Source organism: Clinocottus analis, unplaced genomic scaffold (assembly GCF_023055335.1).
Source record: "Clinocottus analis isolate CAN_PGR_092001 unplaced genomic scaffold, fCliAna1.0.p SCAF_21, whole genome shotgun sequence".
In the NCBI taxonomy this organism is placed as follows: Eukaryota; Metazoa; Chordata; class Actinopteri; order Perciformes; family Cottidae; genus Clinocottus; species Clinocottus analis.
In genome coordinates, this window is record NW_027175943.1 from 9,931,957 (window position 1) to 9,953,429 (window position 21,473).

General features: G+C 42.1%; 3 protein-coding genes across 7 annotated transcripts; 1 reads left to right on the forward strand and 2 right to left on the reverse strand.

Moving 5' to 3' along the window:
• Nucleotides 1-338: 338 nt before the first annotated feature.
• On the reverse strand, nucleotides 339-3,240 carry LOC137792199 (uncharacterized). 4 transcript variants are annotated; one of them, XM_068587744.1, is made up of 9 exons: nucleotides 3,087-3,240; nucleotides 2,062-2,175; nucleotides 1,900-1,983; nucleotides 1,644-1,800; nucleotides 1,472-1,540; nucleotides 1,148-1,270; nucleotides 848-950; nucleotides 581-752; nucleotides 339-483 (listed from the first exon to the last, which is right to left on the reverse strand). In XM_068587744.1, the coding sequence occupies exons 1-9, from the start codon at nucleotides 3,108-3,110 to the stop codon at nucleotides 475-477; spliced, it is 855 nt and encodes a 284-aa protein (XP_068443845.1). In that variant the 5' UTR covers nucleotides 3,111-3,240; the 3' UTR covers nucleotides 339-474. The 4 variants fall into 4 exon arrangements, with proteins under 4 accessions (XP_068443845.1, XP_068443846.1, XP_068443847.1 ...); XM_068587745.1 differs by having other exon boundaries at nucleotides 581-677; nucleotides 1,614-1,800; XM_068587746.1 differs by having other exon boundaries at nucleotides 1,614-1,800.
• A 179-nt stretch (nucleotides 3,241-3,419) lies between these two features.
• Nucleotides 3,420-6,845, reverse strand: nagk (N-acetylglucosamine kinase). The gene is made up of 10 exons (XM_068587742.1): nucleotides 6,798-6,845; nucleotides 6,428-6,512; nucleotides 6,160-6,258; nucleotides 5,934-6,075; nucleotides 5,223-5,333; nucleotides 5,029-5,141; nucleotides 4,697-4,784; nucleotides 4,508-4,602; nucleotides 4,314-4,392; nucleotides 3,420-4,170 (listed from the first exon to the last, which is right to left on the reverse strand). Exons 1-10 carry the CDS (start codon nucleotides 6,824-6,826, stop codon nucleotides 3,971-3,973), a joined length of 1,041 nt encoding a protein of 346 aa, XP_068443843.1. The 5' UTR covers nucleotides 6,827-6,845; the 3' UTR covers nucleotides 3,420-3,970.
• A 1,572-nt stretch (nucleotides 6,846-8,417) lies between these two features.
• Nucleotides 8,418-20,119, forward strand: dok1b (docking protein 1b). 2 transcript variants are annotated; one of them, XM_068587200.1, is made up of 5 exons: nucleotides 8,418-8,751; nucleotides 16,765-17,088; nucleotides 17,660-17,762; nucleotides 17,871-18,043; nucleotides 18,775-20,119. In XM_068587200.1, the coding sequence occupies exons 1-5, from the start codon at nucleotides 8,695-8,697 to the stop codon at nucleotides 20,068-20,070; spliced, it is 1,953 nt and encodes a 650-aa protein (XP_068443301.1). In that variant the 5' UTR covers nucleotides 8,418-8,694; the 3' UTR covers nucleotides 20,071-20,119. The 2 variants fall into 2 exon arrangements, with proteins under 2 accessions (XP_068443301.1, XP_068443302.1); XM_068587201.1 differs by having other exon boundaries at nucleotides 17,663-17,762.
• The last annotated feature ends 1,354 nt before the right edge of the window (nucleotides 20,120-21,473 follow it).

Consider the following 21,473-nt stretch of genomic DNA (forward strand, 5'->3'; position numbering starts at 1 on the left):
AATTGATGCATGATTGAATGTCGAACATGTATTTTTACACAGCAGTAAGTTTTTTTTTTGTTTTTTTTCTTACCTGATTAAAAGATCTGAGTACTTATTCCACCACTGCTCTGAGCACATACCCACCTCATCCCAACAGGGTGACAAGAACACCATTTCACGTCTCCTTTAATTGTGGCAACAGATTGTTTGCTGCTGTGTTATGATTCATCCCCAGCACATGTATCCTGAGGTGAGATACCTTGAACACTGCCTCACTTCGAAGGGCTTTTTCGTGTGCGCCAACCCTTTCGGCCTGAAAAGTGCTGATGATTGGACAAAGACGCTGTTGCGTGTACACAATACACAAACACCTGTTTTTTGTTTTGTTATTCAGATGTGTATTAAGACAAAAGTTGAGATTCAGATGGAAGAATAAAGCGTCTGGTGATGAGGAGGATGGCGATAGTGAATGACAGTCTGCTGCATCTTAGGCTAGGCCCACTAGGAGACAAGCACGATAATAAAGGAGAAATAAACATAAAAACGCCACAGGGCTAGAGTTTGGTGATTATCTCACACACACACACAACTCTCTTACCTCAGCAGTGTACCCGGCTTGGTACTCAGTCAGCGGTGAACTCCTACGGGGCTCTGTGCAGTAAGTGGGCTTTGCATGGGCCAGAGGACGTGTGCGGCTATGGAGGATGCAGGGAGGGAATGTTTTCATCCTACAACAACAACAAAGACGCCACTCTGTTTTCCCTGCACAGCTGAGAGAGAGAGGACAATGTCAGAAATGTGTATGTGAGAAGAAACTAAAAGAGATTGTATGTATGTGTTCAAGGTAAAAAGGGCAGCTTTGTACCAACTGCACTGCTTGGGAGTAGGCTGTACGAAGGTGCTATTTTTTAGTCCAACAGCCAATTTCAAGCTCCTCAGGTAGGCACTGGCATCCCAATTTTCATCATCTAGATCAAAGAAAGGAATTAACAAAGCACATTTACTCGTAATGTTCACTTTGGTGGAAGCACCTGACCCCCCCCTTGACTGTTCTGTATCATGAGACGAGCATATTACTGTGTGCGTGTGCACGCATGTTGCTTTGTTGGTGAAATATGGATATGTCATTAGAATGGTGTGCGTGCATGTTAAAGGGTTGTTCTACCTTTGGTTGTGATAACTGGGCTAGAGGCCACAGGAAGGTTGTGAAGGCCAGCTTCTCTGCAGACAGATTTCAGTAAATCTTCCCAGCAGGCTGGACCGTCATGGGATGACCATACAATCACACCTAAAAGTGCACGAATATGGAGCAGTCTTATTACAATTATGTGTGGTCCTGTTCTCCAAGAGCCACTTAACGTACAGTTTGAAGGCCCTTGAAACAATAGATATTAAAAAAACAAGCCAAAAACACTTTGAAAGGTTTCCTTATTGAGAAATGGCAAGTTGAATCAAATCAAAACTCCAAAAGTATAACGAATTATCTTACCTTCCTCGTAGAGAACATCAAGATTCTTCTGAGACTCATCTTTTGCCTCCAGCTGCTCCAACACTTTTGCTGACAAAAGAATACAGACTCAATGTGCAGTGTGTGTGTGTGTGTGTGCGCGCATTCTCTGCGAACTCCTTACCTTTTTCACCAAACACATAGTGCAGCTGACCTTTCTTTTTTCCAAGTAGAGGCCCGGTCTCCCTCGCTTTTCCCACTTCCTGTGTCTTTGCCTCTGGTAAAGTGCCAACAAATGCAGTCGGCTCAAACACAGGAGCGGGGATGCCCAGAGGATGTAAGCAGCCAGGAAAGCGGGAACATGAGGGAGGCTGAGAGAGAGAATCCTATATGTGAGTGCTGGTTACAGAAAGCTGGTTAGAAAATAAAGGTATTTCTTTGCAAACTACCTGGGTGTGAGTGCGGCTCACCTGTGGACAGCTGGTAGAGCCATAGTTGCTGTTTGTCGTCTTGTAAAAGTACTGATGAAATACAGGCCAGGTTTCACAATGAGTCTATGAAAATACCACAAGCAACTGGTCAGTGAGTCAGTCCATTAAATTCTCCATTGGTCTCCTGTCTATTCATCCAACCTTAGGTGGGATGATCGATGCAGGAGCAGCTGCAGCTTCACATCTTGGCTCTCGACGTTTATAGTCGCAACTATAGGTGGTGACAAATCTCTCCAAAGGCATCGGCCCCACAGACTGGAAGGGGAACATATGCATTGTGACAATGGGTCATGTACAGTACTGTGGACAGGATTCACTCCTGACAGTAAAAGGGATAATGGTCTGACCATGCAAAGTAGTAGTGAAGGAAGTAGATCCTAGTATACACCAACTATCTTCCATCTCTCGAGGAAGCAAACTGTGCATTCAAAACTGTAGTCCAAACTAAATTATTTGTGATCACAACTTTACACCAAAAAAATGCATTTCCATTTGTAGCATGCTGTGACAATGAACACAAATGCAATGGGGAAACAAAGAAATGTGTTTATTGTCAATACTCATAACAGCATCAAATTACATTTAAAGTGTTGTGTAATTTGTGAGTCCACTTTACAGCTTGTTTCTACTGCCCCCAAGTGGTCGAACTTCAGCTGACATTAACGATGATGTGCAATTCAGTTGCTGTCCCAACGGTTACATTAATCTAGGACAATGCATTAAAATACCTAGATTAATAACATCAGTGTTATTTTTGTTGAAATAAAATAGCCCACTTGAAATGCAGTGATATATTTGTGACAAAATACATTGTACTCTTATAAGGTAAGAATTTAGATGCATCTAGAATGAATTAAAAAACAGGAGTGATACACACTTTCCTCTTTTTGCATGAGCTGCCTGAGATTTGATATTTATAATGTACACTAGTTAACAATAATGCTGACTGACACAGTAATGCCACTTGTGGAGGGTGACAGGTTTGCCTTGAGGCTGTAGAAAAAGGTCAGTAGCTCCTCCAGCTTGAGCGATGTTGTTGATTCTTTTCCCTTTTCAATTCAAAACATACTTAAAGAAACATTAAAAACAGCGCACGCAATTGCATTATTCCATCCGAGATAAGTTAATTAGGACAAGTAAGACAAACCCAGTGGCAGAGTATTTACCTTAAGCTTTATCGAAGGAATCATCTGATGTTTTTTTGAGTCCTCTTTGGTAATCTCAGTGCACCACCGCAGCAGTGAGTGAGAGACAATGGAATGTTTCTGCTTCTATTCAAATCAAATTGTGTTTATTCTACTGATGTTGATTCTATTGGCATCACACTAATTACTGGTACTGTAGTCCAGCTATAGCTCCGGTACTGTACAGTGCGAGTAGTGCTGTTATTCTGAGGAGCAATGTGACACGAGGAGTGCTCATAGAAACACAGCACGACTGAGTCCAACAGTACATTGAAAGACTGATACCACATGTATCCAAATGAGCCACCGACGCCACAGAGACTTTGTGCCCTCTTAAAATGAAAAAATGTACAATATCAAATCCATAACAAGAAAATGAGAGCTTCTTTTTAGTCATTACATTGCCAGAGAAAGGAAGTGACACTGTGTGTGTCACACGTGGAGGGTCGGTGATAGCATGATCTACTAGTAAACAACTAAAGTACAGACATCCTGCAAAAGATAAATCAAGTGTTACATTTCTCTGCCAATGATAACTATAAAATATCAACAGTGAGCATTTTAAAACCTACTTTTTAAAATTATGTCAAATGTAAACGTGTTGCAAACGTGCAAAGATTTACAGTTACAGTAAAATGAAAGAAATATACATTTAATTGTCAAAATAGCTTGCATGCAGATTTGGAATATTTTTAAACCCCTGAAGCTCCACTGGTCACTGACAACCTGGTATCTTATAGTGAGGTAAAATCAAGTGTGACACCATTATTACACAGTCATTATTATCATCTTTATACTAACTAATAACTATATATTGGAGAAGATTTCCCTTTAGCTGAACACTGATTGATTAATAACATCTCTCATCAGATTCTGTTAAATGTGTGTCGGTAGAATACTTTGGCATTAGCATTGTAATCCATAGTCAATGTTTCCTCAATACTTCGAGCACCCAGACTCGCGCCTCCGAGGGCCGAGGACTGCTGCAGGGTCAGGAGGCTGTAGCCACGGAAACGACCCTTGAACTTGTCAGATGATGCCACTTCATCCAAGACCTCAGTGAACCCTAATCAGAGAAATGTAGAAATAAACAGAGGAAACTGAGATTTAGAGGAAGTTTTCTTTTTTCAGTTTTGACAGTTCCATTTCTTTTCAGAGTCAAACTGATGGCAATAAAGACCTCATGGTCTTGATATAAGGGGCACTGACCTGGCTTCAGAAGCTCCCAGCTCTTCCACACTGAGCCCACACACAGGATAGGCAGACCGAGGTCACCGCTCAGGAGAGGCTGTCATCAGGCAGGGGCGGTGGGAGTTGTGTGTGAATGTTCATAACAAATGAGTGAAAGCACAGTGTGTGTGTGTGTGTGTGTGTGTGTCTGTGCGCGTGTGTGCGTGCGTTACCTCCTGTGCTGTTGGTAACACTGCTTCTATATGTTTTGCCAGGAGTCTCCCTGCCTGAGTGAACACATGCTGACAAAGAGCATCCTCTTCTGCGCCTGAAACACACATACTTTTCATTCGACCTCCCATTCAAACCTTTTACTTGTTGCCTTTTCAACAGAACCAAGAAGGTAAGGGTGTGCTGCCTACCTTCAGCCAGCTTCTGGCAGAAACCAGCAAAGTAGGACTTCTGGAAGTTTCTATAGAAATGTGGCAGCATGCCCATCAGATTTGACACCTCAACACATAAAAAAAGAAGAGAGAAACTTCATTTTTGGAAATTAGAGGGCACTCAACTGTGATTTGAATTCTAAGAGGAGTTTTTGATTTAGGGTTAATTTCTCACCCTGACTGACACTTCAAATACCCAACATGCATCAGCATAAAGATTTGTGATTCAGTCAGCGCTCCCCTCCTCAAACCTGAGCTGACATCATCGTACAAATTAACGCATTTCTCCCATTTTCTTTTTGCCATCTGACCTGGAAGTACTCCTCCATGGCGTTCCTGACATGCGTGACGTCATGAGGAGGAGCGACCAGGTTGTCCCGGGCATCAAACACTGTCTTCACCGCCAAATGAGCGATCCAGAATGCTGGGACAGGGAAAAATTATTAAAGGGTTTGGACCAATCAGTGAAGCTATAAGTGATTCATACACATATTGTCAAGGTTACCTCCTCCTTCGTCACCAATCACGTGACCCCAGCCTCCACAACCGATCTGTGAACCGTCGGGATTGACTAACTTGCAGTTCGATCCTGTCCCTGATATCAGCACAACACCTCCTTGAGAGAAAACAAAGACAGGTAAATATATTAAAGTTATTGTCAATATATATATACATACATACATACATACATACATATACATACATACATACATATATATATATATATATATATATATATATATATATACACATACACATATACATATACATATATATATATATATATATATATATATACACATACACATACACATACATATATATATATATATATATATATATATATATATATATATATATATATATATCCTTCAGCCATAAAGTGTGGAAAGACACTATAAATTATATCACTTTGATACAGCCACACCTGAGGGGGTAAAGTGTCAGGTGTTTCCCTGTTATGACATTTTACGGTCATGAGTTCAAACATATCAGTGAGTGTCTTTCAAACGTCAATGTTACAATTATTTAATTACATTTAATTCAAAAGCATATGGTAAAAGTGGTTGGAATCAAGAAAGCATAAAAGTAATTCAGAATAAATTCTGTGTAAATGCAGGTTACTCCTTCACGCATGTCTCCAGCACTGTTTAGGTAAAGTTGTATACTGAGGATTGACTGCACTACAATAAAACTATAGAAACAGTCTAGTTACCACGATCGCTGGCAGTCGCCATAGCGCCGATTGCATCAGTGGTGATGAAGTAGTGGTGGCTGAGAGTAGGGAAACGTTTCTTCATGTCAGCGATCAGTTTGTCGATGGCCTCTTTCTGCTCCCCTCCGCTCAGAGACATGCCCTGCACAAGCAGAAAATCTGCATTTGAAATGTTCCACTTCATCGGAGGTCACTGTGTGAGCACTTTACAAACAGTTTGACTGACCAACAAGCACAGTGGTGTGTTTGGATCCAGCCCTGCCTCCATCTTGGCTCTTTGGACCATGTCATTGATGGTTTCAATGCATTTGTCCACCCCAACCAACTGTATAAACATGGTTACACACACACACACACACACACACACACACACACACACACACACACAGGACATTTTTATGTGAATCTGTTTGTTTCTGGTCTTATGCATTAAGTAATTGTATGAAGCAAGCACAAACCCAAAAATCCCCTGATTCATCCATTATTCCTCTCACCCAGTGGTTAGTAGACGGTCCCTCTGTCTCTGCCAGGATCTTTCCATCTGCTGCCACCAGGACCGCTTTGGAGTGGGTCCCTCCACTAGACACACACACACGCATACAGTACACACCATAGAGGCAACACAGATATGCATTTGTGCGATGTATAAACTAACTTGCACTTTTGTAAAAAAAAAAAAAGTGGTCACGAGACACACAGCGAAACGGCCCCCGCGGTCAAAGAACTGAAACTAATAAAGTCAGCTAGTACCGAAAATGACTTGGTGACAACCGCAAACAAATAAAAATACAAGTCTGCAACACACACTCATATTTACCGATAATTTAAAGTCCATGTTTGTCGTATATTTAAATAAATTCTCACCCTTCTACTCCACCGAACACTGATGCCATGTCTCACTTCCTATTTCGGTCCTGTCGGTCCAGGTGCGTAAATATCGCGAGAGCGGCAGGTTAACGCCAACCTGCAGTAATAATAAGATACCAGTAGGTGGCAGCTGTGTTCTCCCATTTCTTCATAAGAGAATGATGGCAGGACTATGATTCAAAGCACACTTAAAAAAAGAAGAAGTTATGTCATACTAAATTTCGGACATAGATAATCAGAGAAAACTATAAGTAACATTGTGCCATGATGATGATTAAAAAAATAAACAGATAGATAGATAGATAGATAGATAGATAGATAGATAGATAGATAGATAGATAGATAGATAGATAGATAGATAGATAGATAGATAGATAGATAGATAGATACTTTATTAATTAAGGGGAAATTTGTTGTCAAAGTAGTACCGCTAGGCTATGTGACATACACTGTGACATACACTGAAAGACAAGGATTGATTGGTTTTCTTGTATTGCGAAAGAACACTGTCATAGTAAAAACGAATAGTTTGTCTTGGCTCACCGTCTAAGAAACCATACTCATTGTCCAAGTATATGCCTTATATAGACAGAGATTTAGGACCATTTGGTTATGGACTGAAAACAGGGACCACAACTTTGAGTTACACTGTGTTAGCCAGCAGGAGGCATCTGCAACACATTAACTCTGGGGCCAGCTTCTCTTTGCCAACATAGGCTCCTTAAAAAACGTTCATTCTTTCTCTAATAATGTCTTTAATATCACTACACTTACATCATATGATCAATGAGGATCTCGGTATGGCTTTATTTGTTTGTTTGTGGAATAATAGCAGTTTTGAGTTGTATAGTACTACTGTGATGTCTTGCGGTTATTTTCCAAAATAAACATAATTTATTGTAACATGTTGTTAAAGTATAATCCATATCATGCATATAGTTTTTATGCGCATCAGAAAGTGAGCTGAGACCAACAGAGAAGTTACACAAGAGTGAGGAGGAGGGAGGAGAGGGAGGAGAGGAAGAAGAGGAGCGGCTCGGTGCGCTCGCCATGCGCTGCTCACTTTTCTTATACAGTCTCTGCTCACTCCTCCTGGAGGGAGTCCACTGCGTCAAGCAACACAGGCTTACTACTACACCGGATGTTCAATAATTTGGATTTAAAAATAAAAGAACACGTACGCGATCAAATTTTGCAAACCCAATAAACAATGTGAACATATTAATACATACTTCCTCAAACTTTTTTGGGGTTTGTATTGAGCTCTTCTATGAATTAAAAAGGTCTACCAAACAACGCTGATATCTCCACGGTCTGAATAATCATATGCAAAGCCGACGCAGTATTGGTAGTCTCCTTTAATAAATAATTCATATGTATGTCAACACTACCTCTCCTGTTTCATCCACTTAGAGCATGGTGCCTACTGAAATGACCAGGGCCTTGAGATGACACGTGGAGTCCTGTCTTGTGGTGGGGCTCCTAAATTCAAATATAATTTAAGTCTGCATAAACTGACGTAAATTGGACTTTTATTTTGAAAGTCCCGTCAAAAGCAATTCGTTGTCTATTAAATGTGGCTTTCCTCTGTTGAAGTCATACAGGAGGAGAGAAGCGACAGATAGGTTACCCACCGACAACATCGGACACTCAACTTTCTAGAGACCACCCGGTGACCGTTTCAGCCTCTTTTTTATTTTGTATTACCGCCATGACAACTTCAACTGTGCGCGAGCGGTACGATACATGCGTTTTAACGGCTTGGGGGCGGAAGTGAGAGAAGGGGGAAGTCGCCACAGGGGATATAGGGACAATAAACCCCTTAAAAAGTGACTCAAGTTCAAGTCCCATTTCGTTTTTCGAGAGAAAGGGTGGCCCTGGAGTGTTTAAGAACATGGACACTCACGTGAAGGAGGGACAGCTTTATGTGCAGCACCAGAAGTTTGGAAAGGTAAGTCCAAGAAAAACTGTTTCTTTTTTTCCACAACATTTTGTGTAACGCTGTGGCGTTGACAGAAAGGATGACAAGTAACTGTAACCACTAGCATACACAATAGGGCACAATAGAGAATGCGACATAACGTCAAAGCCTATAAATTTATTGCTGCCTTCAAAGGCAGCAATATAAATGTAATATGAATATAACATACCAGTAATATATGAGGACATGGGTTATTCCACGAAGTTTTTGAGGTCACTGGGACGAGCGAAAAATACTTCTCAGATACAAAAAATCCTTAATTTATTTCATATTTTAGAAATACCAGAGCAGTCGTGATAACCAGTATGCAAATCCTTATAGAAATGTATAAACTAATAATATGGGTGACAAAATAATCAAATGATTCTCTAGGAACATTTTTAGAGATGATAAAGTAATACCATATGTTTATGAGACAAATTAAGCCCGTTACTCAACACAGAACATCATGGCAGCAGAAGTATAAAGTGTTGCTATTTCTGGAAAGTTTGTGTCCCATTAATTATCCAATATGTTTTTAATAAACACAATGACTTTAACTTAGTGCAAATTTCTGGGACACGGATGTTATGTGTACAGATTGTAAAGCCCTCCGAGGCAAATCTTATATTTGTGATTTTGGGCTATACAAAATAAACTGAATTGAATTGAACTGAATTTCTGGTAGTTCACCAAAAGGGAGCTGCATATTAGATCATGACAAATAATAAAGCACATGCTGATGCAATTACAGGCCAGCCATTGTGCCCAGCCAGAGAGGAAGTTAATGTTCAACTGATCTGGCCTTGTTTTGATGTGGTGGCTTTAGAGTAAACTGGCTGTGCATCTCTGTGTGTGAGTGGTGATGCATGCGAACACGTCACTGAGCTGGTAAAGACTAGTGGATTTTTTTACTTTTCACAATAAGCACACCGAAAAAAGGCAGAACACCCACAACAACATACATGTCATAGAGCTGCAAAGTAGAGACAGTGTTGTAAATGACCTTATTTCACAAAGGTGGCAGATATGTTTCCATTTAATCTATAACTGCATTAATAGCTGTTCACACCTTTGCAAACACGTTCAACAAGCCACGTCCACATCTCCTCTGTGCGCTCATTTTAGTTTCGGAAAGCAGAACTCGGTTTAATGACAGGGATAGCACCTGTGGGTTGTATTTGTGTGTTTATTCTCGTCCTTGGCCTCAATGCAACCTTGCCTTTGGTCTCACTGTGCTGCCAGATAAGAACTAATTTACTGTTTCAGATTTGTAAGAGGGTCTTTGTCTCTCTGTCTGTCTCTCTCTGGTCATATGACATGGATCGACAAAACGTTCTGGCCCCGTTTCCTGCCCTGAAATCACTGGTCCACAACAGATATTCTGACTTCCAAAGCTCAACTTTCAATGCCTTTTGTATACAGTAGAAAGTACAATAGATTAGGAACAAACAGAATCTTTGCAGAGTTGCGTAGACAAGAACCAAAGTGGATGAAAATGCACCAGAGCGGAGCAGAATGGGACAGGAAGCTGAACGCCGGCTGATCTGAAAGTGTTGAAACTGGTTTGAGGTTTGCTGGGTGGATTATGCAATTGTTAGAGCTGTCAGTGGACATACACATATATACATTCATAATGTCTCGTTCTCACGTGCCTGGTTGGAAAATCTGACTTAAGAGTGTAGTGGCAATACAGGTTTCTGTTTTGGACTGCTTTTCTTTTTATCACAAGTGAAGTCTGGCCATTACAGAGTTGACAGACCAGGCTGCTGGGATGCACATTTTCAGGATTACATTACATTTAGCTGACGCTTTTATCCAAAGCGACTTACATTTTAGCTATATTCACCGTAGACACAGCAACAGGGAGCAATTCAGGTTTAGGTGTCTTGCTTAAGGATGCAGTGACAGGGACGGGTGGAGCTCGAACCACCAATCCTTTAAATGAAAGACGGGCATGCTAACCACTAGGCCACAGTCACCCCAGAATGCTTTGAGGTTTCTTTTACTGAGACTTTACCTTGTGTCTATTCACAGTACATATCCAATCAGCTACCGGTATTGGGGAAACTATTAAGAAAACGAATCATGGGGATCATTTTTATTGAAATAACATCAAGAGCACACATTGCTTTCTGTTCCTCAGGTACTGTTATGCAGATATAAGTTACACTTTGCTTAAACCACAAAGGACACAAGGCACTCCAGCCATGCTGACAGCAAAGTAGAGAAAAAAATAATAGCTTTGTCATATTTTGGATTGACAATCTCAGACAATCCAAATCTCCTCTAAACAATGCAGAGGTTTAAAGAAGGACAAATATCTGTGGTGATCAGCTGAGACTTGTATATACACAGCACATTGATGACGTTGATTAAGTCCCTGTGTAATTACAGTTTTTACTCTTGTAGAGCAGCCATTTGTTTTCATCTCAGGTATAAAACATGTGCAGCAGAGCAATGTGATATAGTGGTAAAGGAGATGCCTGTTTGTGCGTCCGCTTGTCTGCCACACACAGCAATGGGATCTAGTGATAAAGCAATTCACTTGGATCAGTTTGCAGTTTTCTGCACCCTGGAGCTACAAAGCGTTTGGTTTGATGTTAATGTGAGCAGCTGTTTGCCAACTAACCAGCCAGGGCTGCAGACGCAGGTAGATGAAAAATGATCAAGACAGCTATCAGCCGTGAGCGAAGCAGACGCCGGAACAGACGGGGTATGTCAGGATAAAGTAGTGTTACACACACCACGTCTAAAGTAATACCTGCCTGATGAATTCATGGGATTTATCTGATATTCTCTTCCTTTTTTTCAGTAGTAAGCATCTTAGAAGCTAAATCATATTTCTCTGAAAGGAAACAGCAGATTATTTGTAGAAGGAAGAACTAACTTGATATATAAGTGACTAAATCCCCATGGATACTTTGCTTTGGGTGTGTTTTCAAGAAGAACGGCATGATCTAGTCAAGCTAAGTGGAAAGGAATGCTTAAGCTATGCAAAAGACAATAATTAGTTCTTTCTTACAGTAATGGTAGTAGTTTGTGTGAATGTGAGAAAAGTTCATTTCAGTCACATCAACGTTCATTTTCAATTGTAATATTCTTTCCATGGTCAAAGGTCATTGACTTTTGAAATGAGAATAATCAATTTTTTTGTGATCGATGATGAATGGATAATGCACTGTTTGATATTTTCACAAAGATCTTTTGGATTTCAGCGCAGGGTCAGTTGCTCATCATCACCTGCTCTCATCAAATCCACGTCCCCGGTGTTAGCAATTTGATTAAAATAAGAAAAATAAACAAAACTTACCCCCTCCTGCCAGCAGATTCAAGCTGAACTCATTATGAATAATGACAAAGACACACTGTTTGTTTCTGCTTTTGGGACATTATGAGTGTTTCTCGGGACACCAGAGATGCTTCTGGACATGCTGTGTCACGTCAGAAAGACTTCTTCGTCACATGAAATAATTTTCCGACAAGGTTTACATTTTGCTGTGTCACTTTGTTTGGTGAGTTCTAGCTGTTGTCATCCGAGTAGCAAACATCCAACAGTACATGTGTGCTAAATGTGAAACAAGTGAAATGAGACAATTATGACAACTAATCAACTTTCTTTTTTTCTCTACAGTTGACAGTTTAATTAAGTCGTACAGTGAATATATATATATATATATATATATATATATATATATATATATATATATATACATATATATATATATATATATATATATATATATATATATATATATATATATATAAGGTATAGGACAGTAGATGTGCTTTTTATTGCATAAACAAGCTATTTTTAAAGTTGCTTTTAGTTCAGTTAATTAGTTTCATGACTTTGAGTACACTTACTGATTATGTTTAACATCACTGATTGCTGTGAATACCATGGCCCTTCTTTTTCGCCTTTACTTTCTGTCAACCAAAATGATTGCTTGTTGACCAACAAAACATGTTGTTTAGTCTTCTCAACTGATAAACTGTTGGTCAACACTTTTATTTATTTAAATTTTTTTTCTTGACTCACCATGCTACAGAAACCGTCAGCTTCTATTCTGTTTGGAGAAGTTAATAATAAGTTACATTACTGTAATTTCCCGGTTTTTTACAAAGTAGCTTAATTTAAATGTCTGCTCGGCGTGCCTCAGTTTTGGTTAATCGGTTTCAGGTCCCTCTACCCGAAATAACCAACCATAAGAGTTCATCATTGTGCGGTTGACTTCACTCCACTCATCTCCATTGGACTCTACTGTTGCTCTTTCCACGTTTGAGTGTTTTTATTGTGGAGAGACACAGCAGAGGACGGAGGTTAGGGCAGCAGATCTGTGGTCAAAGCAGTGGTCACACACACACATACACACACAAACATACATCCTCATTCCCTCTTTTTCTTGAATACACATACATTACACACACACACACACACGGCACAGTCACACAGTTCTGTTTTCCTTCTCTCTCCCTTTAACACACATTAGCAAAGAACAGACATGCTCCGATACACAAACGTACTTTTACTCTCTCGGACAAACACACGCACTACTCCTGGGTGTGTCACTGAGGTCCGTCTGTGGCTGGTGGGAACATGGTCGAGTGGTTACATTAAATAGCATCCTGACAGAGTCCTGTGTTTGAGCGGTCAAAGCTGTGGATAAATGTGTTCACCCATCAGACCGCATCAAACACACGCAACAACATTCCAATAGTCCAAATTACATCTCCTGGAGCGACTTAAGTGCACACAACGGGTGAATTATAACGGATCGCACGAAAAACGTCTCCTGTTTCTCACAATAATACAATGCCAAATGCATACAGAATGTAAATTCATTAACAAATTAACACAAATTTTGAACACATGACCGATGTGGCAGAATGTGGCAGCGTTTATGCAAAATCATGTCACAAGAATAAAAATAGCAGCAGCATCACCTTCAGTGTTAGATGTTACTAAAGAACCACACCTGAAGGCCGCTAGACTTTATGAGAAAAGTTGTTATTGATACAGAAAATTGAACAGGAACACTGTGCAAAGCCTACAAAAGGCTGCAAGGGTCACATTGCACATGCACGTTCGTAATGTTGCATGATGGACATCATTACCCGTGTTCATGCTTCTTAAAATAACAGTAACATATTTATAAGAAAGAAACAAAGAAGTAACCGTCTTAAGGGCACTCACATCCAACGGAAACGGATTAAATTTCTTACAAATAATATGTTGAAAAAATAACTTTTCAGCATTGTTCAGTACTTTTTTCTTAAAAAAATATAATTTTCAGCGCGATAGTTAAGATACTAGTTAAGGCCATTTATTTTTAGTGCAGTGAAACAGAGAAACACAAACACACAATTACAGCAGCTCATTTTGTGCTTGTGAACAGGCAAGGGCATCTGTGAGGAAGTATCTCTCCCTTGCTCTGTCATGATCCTTTTTGCATAATTTCCACTTTGTGTCGCAGCTGATAACGGTCTGTTGCCTTATATGGAGCAGCTGTTTTTCACACACATACACTCGCTTCGCACCCTCGTCATGTGCACTGTCAAGTGTCTGTGTGGAGTTGCATTTACTTGTGTGCAGCAACAGATGGTCCACAATGCTCCACAGGAATATGAACAATAATACTTAAACAGATGCACACATTAGTACACACGCATTATGCACCGAGACACACCTGGATGCAGAAGGCGGAAGTGAAGAGTATCCTGGGTCATGATCACAATCCCACACATTTCCTGTCCTTACTGGCAGTTAGTTTATCAGGTCAGAGTGTGTACGTACATGTGCATGTGTTGACTTGTGAAACCCAGAGTGCATGTGACTTATAGAAATTGATGAAGTTGGCTTTCATTTATGCATGCACTTCTGTTTCTTGTGAGTTCTGTTCTTGCAATAATTGTGAAGTTGGCATTTTATGACAGCGTTGTCGCAGGAGAGTCCCCTCTGCTTTGTGTGTACTGTTACATTGCAATAAGGATTACATGTTTGATTGATTTTAAATTGTGCAAATACTATAATTCCACCTCAAGGCTGACATGTCTGTGATCCCCATGCTGGGAATGACAGTGAACCAGCTGACATGTTGTTAGATGAGCTGGATAATTTTATTGTTAAATATTATCCCTTTAGTGAAGAAGTATATCTCCTTTTATCCCTTTCAGTTAATGTGATACACTATTATGAAGGTGTATAAATAACACCAGCTTGTTCAGTTTGTTTGTTTTATTGGTTCATAGGATTTGTTGTGTTGGTGTGGGAGCAGCTCAATCAAGGAAAGTGCAGGTGTGCCTCGTTACGTCCACTTAGCAGGGAGGGGAGGGGCCCGAGTAACAAGTAACAAGACAATGGATGAGGTAGTTCTGAACTAAATGACTTCTTTTATAATTGGTGTGGACTCAGCAGTGACTGAGAGACCTCGTATTAATAGTACGTTCATTATTCTGGGTGATTTGGATTTGGATTTGGTTTCCTCGGTTAAGCTCACCCTATACACACCTGGGCAGGTGATAAGTCCAAGTTAGTGTAAAACACCATTCAGTGGAGTAAGGAGGAGAGAAAAGAATTGACAGTTTGCTGTGAGGCTAAAAGTTTAATTTTGTTTTATTTAATTCCCTAGTTTTACTTTTGCCTTCTGTTTCACAAACGTTTTGTTGAAAAATGCCACTACTGCTGCTGTCTACCTGGCTATCCAACATCCTCTTTTCAACCTTTCTAGTGCCAAACCACCTCATCTGCCCTTTAAATGAGGTAGTGGTGCTACAGTGTGTCTGATTCTTCTCCGTTAGCAGGATTTTCCCCGCTGTTTAAGTATTTTCAAGCCGCTGACCTTCCTGTCACAAGCTCAGCTCTCTGACCGTCAGCCGAACCAAGTGAATGTTGTGGAAAACACACATTGTGGAGAAATGTAGCGTTGTGTGATGTGCTGGAGCCAAAAACACAAACGCGTCCGGAGGGTACGGGGGACCTTCCCAAATGAGTGTTGAGTTCTGGTATCTCATACAGTTTCACGTATACACATTTCTGTAGTTGTCGCACATAATCTCACATGCAGTGTGTCATCATGTCCATTGTATGCGCTGAACATCTGGAGTCTTGTTCACTCTTCAGTATTTCGAGTCATGTTGTTGGGTCACGTCCCTTTTTGTCCCTGTGGAGGAAGAGATCATTGTTAGTGGTTGCTTCCTCACTGCTGTCCACGTGAGAGAGATGATGCACCTGTCATGTACTTTTGGACCAGGGTTGTATTTTTAACCCGTGATGGGCCACAGCACACTTCCTTGTCATTTCCTTGTTATTTTGTGGTCTTACTTGTTTTTGAGTATACACGTCTTGTCCTTGTTTGGGTCGTTGTCACCTTAAACTTTTACTCACTCTACCAACGCGGTGGTGATGCACATGGCTCCGACATTAGGCCCCAGAAGTAGGGTAGAAGTAACAGAAAGCCTTGGAGATGTTTTTTTGACTCACATCTTCTGTTAAATCTCAAACCGTACCATTCTTCACTCTTTATCAGTTTGTGATTATTTGAGGCAATCTCTGCATTTTGCTCTCTCCCGTGCTGTCGGAACAAACCACAAGCAAATTGTTCCTCCCTCCGCAGACTGATGTGAGCCACCCCCCTCCTACCTTCAGAAGTAGCTTTCTAATCTTAAATGCAGGTTTACTGATCTCTGGAGGAAACAAAACGTCTGTTGCTTATTGTTGTAAAGAATACGTTAAATAACAAAAGATCTAGAAAAGTTCACCAAACGACACCAATATGGGAAACATGTCAGATAATCTACTTCCAAAAAAATGGAAACTCAAAGAAAGAAATACCTTTGATCCAAATGTTGACAACATGTATGTTTAAGGGATGAATCAAAGGAAACTACTGGATCTGGTGATACAGCTTTCACATCACACAGAGTCATTTGTTCCATTAACAGCATAAAAGTATTGATTAACAGAGCTTTAATTTTCTCCTCTCTAACTTTTATGCTCATCAGAAATGGAAGAAGAACTGGTTCGTCCTCTACCCCGCCAGTCAAAACGGCATCGCCCGCCTCGAGTTCTTCGACTCGCCCTCGGGCGGAGTGGGCGGGGCGGGCGTAGGCTCCGGAAGCGGGTCCAATGAGAAAACCAGGAAGCTCGACAAGAAGATCATCCGCTTGTCTGAGTGTATTTCCATCCTGCCGGCTTTGACGGAGAGCTGCCCCAAAGAAAACATGGCCGCTATCTGTGTGGAGACCAACGACAAGACGCACGTGTTTGCTGCAGAGAAGAACACCGCCAAAGACTGGATGGACACGATGTGCGACATTGCATTTCAGGTATCCTCAGAATTTATTCTCTCCTTGTGTCCATAGGTTTTTAAAGTATAAGCCCACATTTTTATTTTGTGCCTGAATATGACCACAAATACTGAAATGAAGAACAAACAGCATCAGTTTGGAGAGAAGCATTGAAGAACTGCTGTTTACCATTTGACTCTCAACTGCAGCTTAATTCTTTTTGTTGTGTGACATCCAACATTTCCCACATGATCCTGGAGTGTCTGTACAGGCCACAGCTTATATTGTGTGCACTCACACACACACACACACACACACACACACACACACACACACACACACGGACGTTACACACATTTGCAGAGAGGAAGCCGAAGGGAGTTTCCAGCAGGACGACTTCATCCGCTTCATCCTCTGTTGTAGTCTCTCTCACTCTTTAGTCTTTTTCCTCTTTCCCCTCTCACACACTTTGCCCACTCTATCCTTCAAGTGCACTGGAACATTTTGACACATAAACCAAAAAGCAAACTCCTTATTAACATACTATGAGAATCCTTCTGTGGCGTCTTCCTCAGCTGGTTGACTGTGTCGCTGCGTGTTTGTGTGTCAGCAGGGAGGAGGCGGCAGCAGCAACAGCACTGCTGCAGACTTGAATGGAGGAGCCCTGGACCTGCAGATGGCTGAAAACCTCATCTACTACTCCAGAGAGGAGGGTAAGGACACTAAATATGCTGGTCTTTATGTGACAGCAGATCATTTTGAAATGAGGAGAATATAAGTGAATATAAGCTAAAAACATGCCTCCCATCTTCTCCTTGCAGTGAACGAGTTCTGGGTGAGTGTGCAGCGCACCGAGGCATCGGAGCGCTGCGGGCTGACTGGCAGCTACTGGCTGAAGGCTGAAAATGACACTTTAATCTTGAAGGAGCCAAAGACTAAGAGGAACGTTCTAGTGTGGCCCTACAAGCTGCTGAGGAGATATGGCCGAGACCGGGTGGGTGCCTGCACTTATGAGTCGACAACCAAAAAAAAAAAATCTGACAAGTACAGGCAGAGGAAGTTTGGTTTATTCTATTTAAGCCTAGTAGATTGATCGTTTTTCGGAAGTGCAATTGATACTTTTAGCAGCAGTGTGTGTCTGTGTGTCTGTGTTTGTGTGTTTGTGCATGTAGTCAGGGCCTTGCTGAACACAGGGGATTCAGAGCACGGAGATTCAGAGCACTGAACACAGAGCTTCAGAGTCTGGTTGTTTTTGTGTCACTGTAATGCTTCAAGGCTCGAGACCAGCGGTTCTAAGATAACTGATGATAAGTGTCTGTCTAGTTTGTCTTCTGATGTGTTGAGATGTTACGCACGGACAACATCAAAAGAAGATGCAATTGATCTTCACATGTAGGTCTTTGCATTTGCTAAAAAGAAAGCAGTTTGTTCATGAAGTGAAATTCAAACAGTAAGTGAAAGCCGTCAAGTAATAAAATATATATGCTGAGAAAAGTGAGAATCTGTGAAAAAAGGAAGCAAGCAGCCTTCTATTGCCAAGAAATGATAAATGATTGAAACGGAGTGCTGTGACTTTTTTGACTCGCTTCCATTGCTTTAGTTCCGTTGAGCCATTTCTTCAGACACCTCTGTGTATATCTAGTTAGTCTCGCATACTTTACTCCCACTTTCACACAAACGCATTCGATCATTTTCCCCTCATCTTCTTCTGCGTTCTTCCTCCAGGTGATGTTTTCGTTCGAGGCAGGCCGTCGCTGCGACTCAGGCCCTGGAAACTTCACCTTTGAGACCAAGCAAGGAAATGAGGTCTTCTCACTGGTGGACCAGGCCATCCAATCACAGAAGGTGCTGGCTGAGGAGCGCCACCTCAGCTGCCCCAGTAACACGGACCCAGATTGCCCTGCATCGCTACAGTACACACGCAACGCCGCTCCCAGTAGTGTGATGACAGGAAGCGGAGACAGCAGCAGCACCAGCAGCCGGGAGGCAGACGGAGATTCGGGCGGTAGCAAACCGGGCTCTGCTGATGGTGTGCTCGGAAAGAGGGAGGGCGGAGATGGAGGAGGAAGTGGAAGGGGACAAGGCACTGCAGGAGTACTGAAGGGGAGGAGTTTACCAGACCCACCATCCATGTTGGGGGGTTTGGGGCCTCCGAAGTCTCCTAGGGGACTGTCAGCAGCGAAAGCTCTTGCCTCAGCTGAGGAACACGCAAGTCTTTACTCTGAGCCGGCAGATTCAGTCCGCCTGCCTCTGCACAGTGTTGACTGTCTGTACTCTGACCCAGTGGACATCATCAAAGGTCATAGCCAAACCAGCAACCCCTCCTCGGTTCCTGTGCCCACCCCACGCCTCCGACCATTAGGAGACGAGGCTTCGGTGGGTGGCTTCCAGGGGGATCATCACCTTGTAGGCAGCAACCACAGGAAGCCTCCGGACTTGTTCTCGCACCTGTATGACCGGATCAGCCTGGAGCTGAACCAGAAAACAAGTGCACTGAGTCTGAATGGCGGTGGGGGAGGAGGAAGAGGCGTGAACAGTAGCCGGAGACCCCCAGGCGGTCAAGCAGAAGGCACTTCGTCGCCTCTTGCTGAGCGTCCGGAGCACATATACGACGAACCTGAGGGTTGTGCCAAAGGAGGCATGTCCATTAGTTCTGGGATGAGTGTTTATGACGAGGCGCGCTTGGAGCCCCACAGCCAGAGGAGACAGGAAGACCAATCAGGACGCGGCACGCCGCAAACTCCGGCTTCAAGGTGGCCCAAACCTGTCACCGCCCCCAAACCAGGCAGAGTCGCTCTTGGTCGAAAAGAGCCGGTGCCGCTGCCCCCTGGGAAACATGGAGGTCCTTGCAGTAACGTGAACAACAACAACAATATTTGGGTGGGAGGAGACGGGGGGAGGGAGCTGTACAGCAAAGTGTTCAAGCAGAAATCTCCATTGGCTAATATGTGGAACAACCAGCACCACCAGGCACCAATGAGAGCGCCGGATATCATCTATGACAACTTGGGAGACGTTTGAAATCCTTCTTTTTTTAAACTCTCCCCCTCCTCCCCCCGTCCTCCTCATCTCCCCCCCCCCCCCCCCCCCCCCCGCTTTGTGAAAAGAGGAGAAGTGCTAATGCAGAAGACTTGCTCCATGCCTTTATTCTTGCAGTTTTTTTGTAGAGACGAAGCACATTTCTTCATCTGTGGATGGCCACAATTAGTTTAAACAATGGATACACTTGGAGGAGATCAACTCAGAACCAGCATCTTGAAACATGGAGTGCAACTATTTTAAGGCCACCCTCTGTGTGTGTGTGTGTGTGTGTGTGTGTGTGTGTGTGTGTGTGTGTTGTGTGTGTGTTGGATTAGCCAAAAGGAGCCCGGCCTTCAGGCTTCACTCCAACAAGCTGAGAGCGGTTCTTATTTTTCAAAAATGTCTGTCGTGCTGATGAAGTAACTGGGAAACATCTCTTTGCACTTCTTCAGCGAGGAGTATATTTGAGGCTAGAACTTCACCAAAAGGAGCTGGTCTTTTTCTGTTTGTGTTTTTCTGGACTGATCTATCCTCCTTAACCCCCCCCAAAATATATAGAAGACTTACACATGTTCAGTAATCTGAGATGCAGGTGCATATTAGGATCCTTGTGAATGTAAAAACATTGTTGCTACTGTTTTGGAGGAAGCATGAAGAGTGGATCTTGGAAGCACATGACCCTCACGCAGGCTTTGAGTTACAGAATTGTCCTCTTACATGAGACCATATTATATGTTTCTATGTACAGACTAAATATGAAACTAATCAATCAACTGCAACGTGTCAGTATGTGAATGTCAGAACCAGCTGTGCTGTCTGTAAATATAACTATTAATAAAAATGACTCCAATCTTAACAAAAATGTTCTCCCCTTATTGCTACATAGCAAGTGCTTCTGTCCCGACCAGATGTTTTTTAGTGTTTCAGAGACTTTCTGTTCTGGACCAAAACGGGACAGTAAAACAGTCTGACCTCACTCTCTCTCCCCTCCCCCTCATCCGCCACGCTCTGTTTTTGTTGTTCCAGTCAGTTTCCAACCACCTAATCACCCCATTAAAAGTTGAGCTTCGAAAGTAAGAAGCAAAGACTTTCTTGTCTCTCTCAGTTCCTTTCACCCTCTCCACATTAATTCTGTTGTTCGGTTGCTCCGGTGACAGTTAATGGCGGCTGGTTTGTGCTGGACACCTCGTGCATTTCAACTGCAGATGAGTAACCGAAAGAGGAGGGCAGGAAAAAGGTGGTGGGGATGGGAAGAAAGAGTCGACGAAAGCATTTAACTGACATGTTCAAGAATGCTGATTATGTGTATGTTTATCCTGAGCTGAGGTTGAGAAGGACTTAAAGATGGAGGAGAGATGATAAAGGTGGTGACATGATGGATGCTGGCTGGATGGACTTGTCTG

Bases quoted from the DNA above. Each gene is read 5' to 3' on its own strand.
- LOC137792199 (XM_068587746.1), bottom strand. From the start codon at position 3,110: ATGATTCCTTCGATAAAGCTTAAG. The intron at 1,801-1,899 runs GTGAGCCGCACT...TCTCTCTCTCAG, and splicing joins GCTCTACCAGCTGTCCACAG to CCTCCCTCATGTTCCCGCTT. The intron at 753-847 runs GTACAAAGCTGC...TCTCTCTCTCAG, and splicing joins ACTCCCAAGCAGTGCAGTTG to CTGTGCAGGGAAAACAGAGT.
- nagk (XM_068587742.1), bottom strand. From the start codon at position 6,826: ATGGCATCAGTGTTCGGTGGAGTAGAAGG. The intron at 6,513-6,797 runs GTGAGAATTTAT...GTGTGTGTCTAG, and splicing joins GTGTTCGGTGGAGTAGAAGG to TGGAGGGACCCACTCCAAAG. The intron at 4,785-5,028 runs GTCAGATGGCAA...TTATGTGTTGAG, and splicing joins CCATGGAGGAGTACTTCCAG to GTGTCAAATCTGATGGGCAT.
- dok1b (XM_068587200.1), top strand. From the start codon at position 8,695: ATGGACACTCACGTGAAGGAGGGACAGCTTTATGTGCAGCACCAGAAG. The intron at 17,089-17,659 runs GTATCCTCAGAA...TTTGTGTGTCAG, and splicing joins TGTGCGACATTGCATTTCAG to CAGGGAGGAGGCGGCAGCAG. The intron at 18,044-18,774 runs GTGGGTGCCTGC...TTCTTCCTCCAG, and splicing joins GGAGATATGGCCGAGACCGG to GTGATGTTTTCGTTCGAGGC.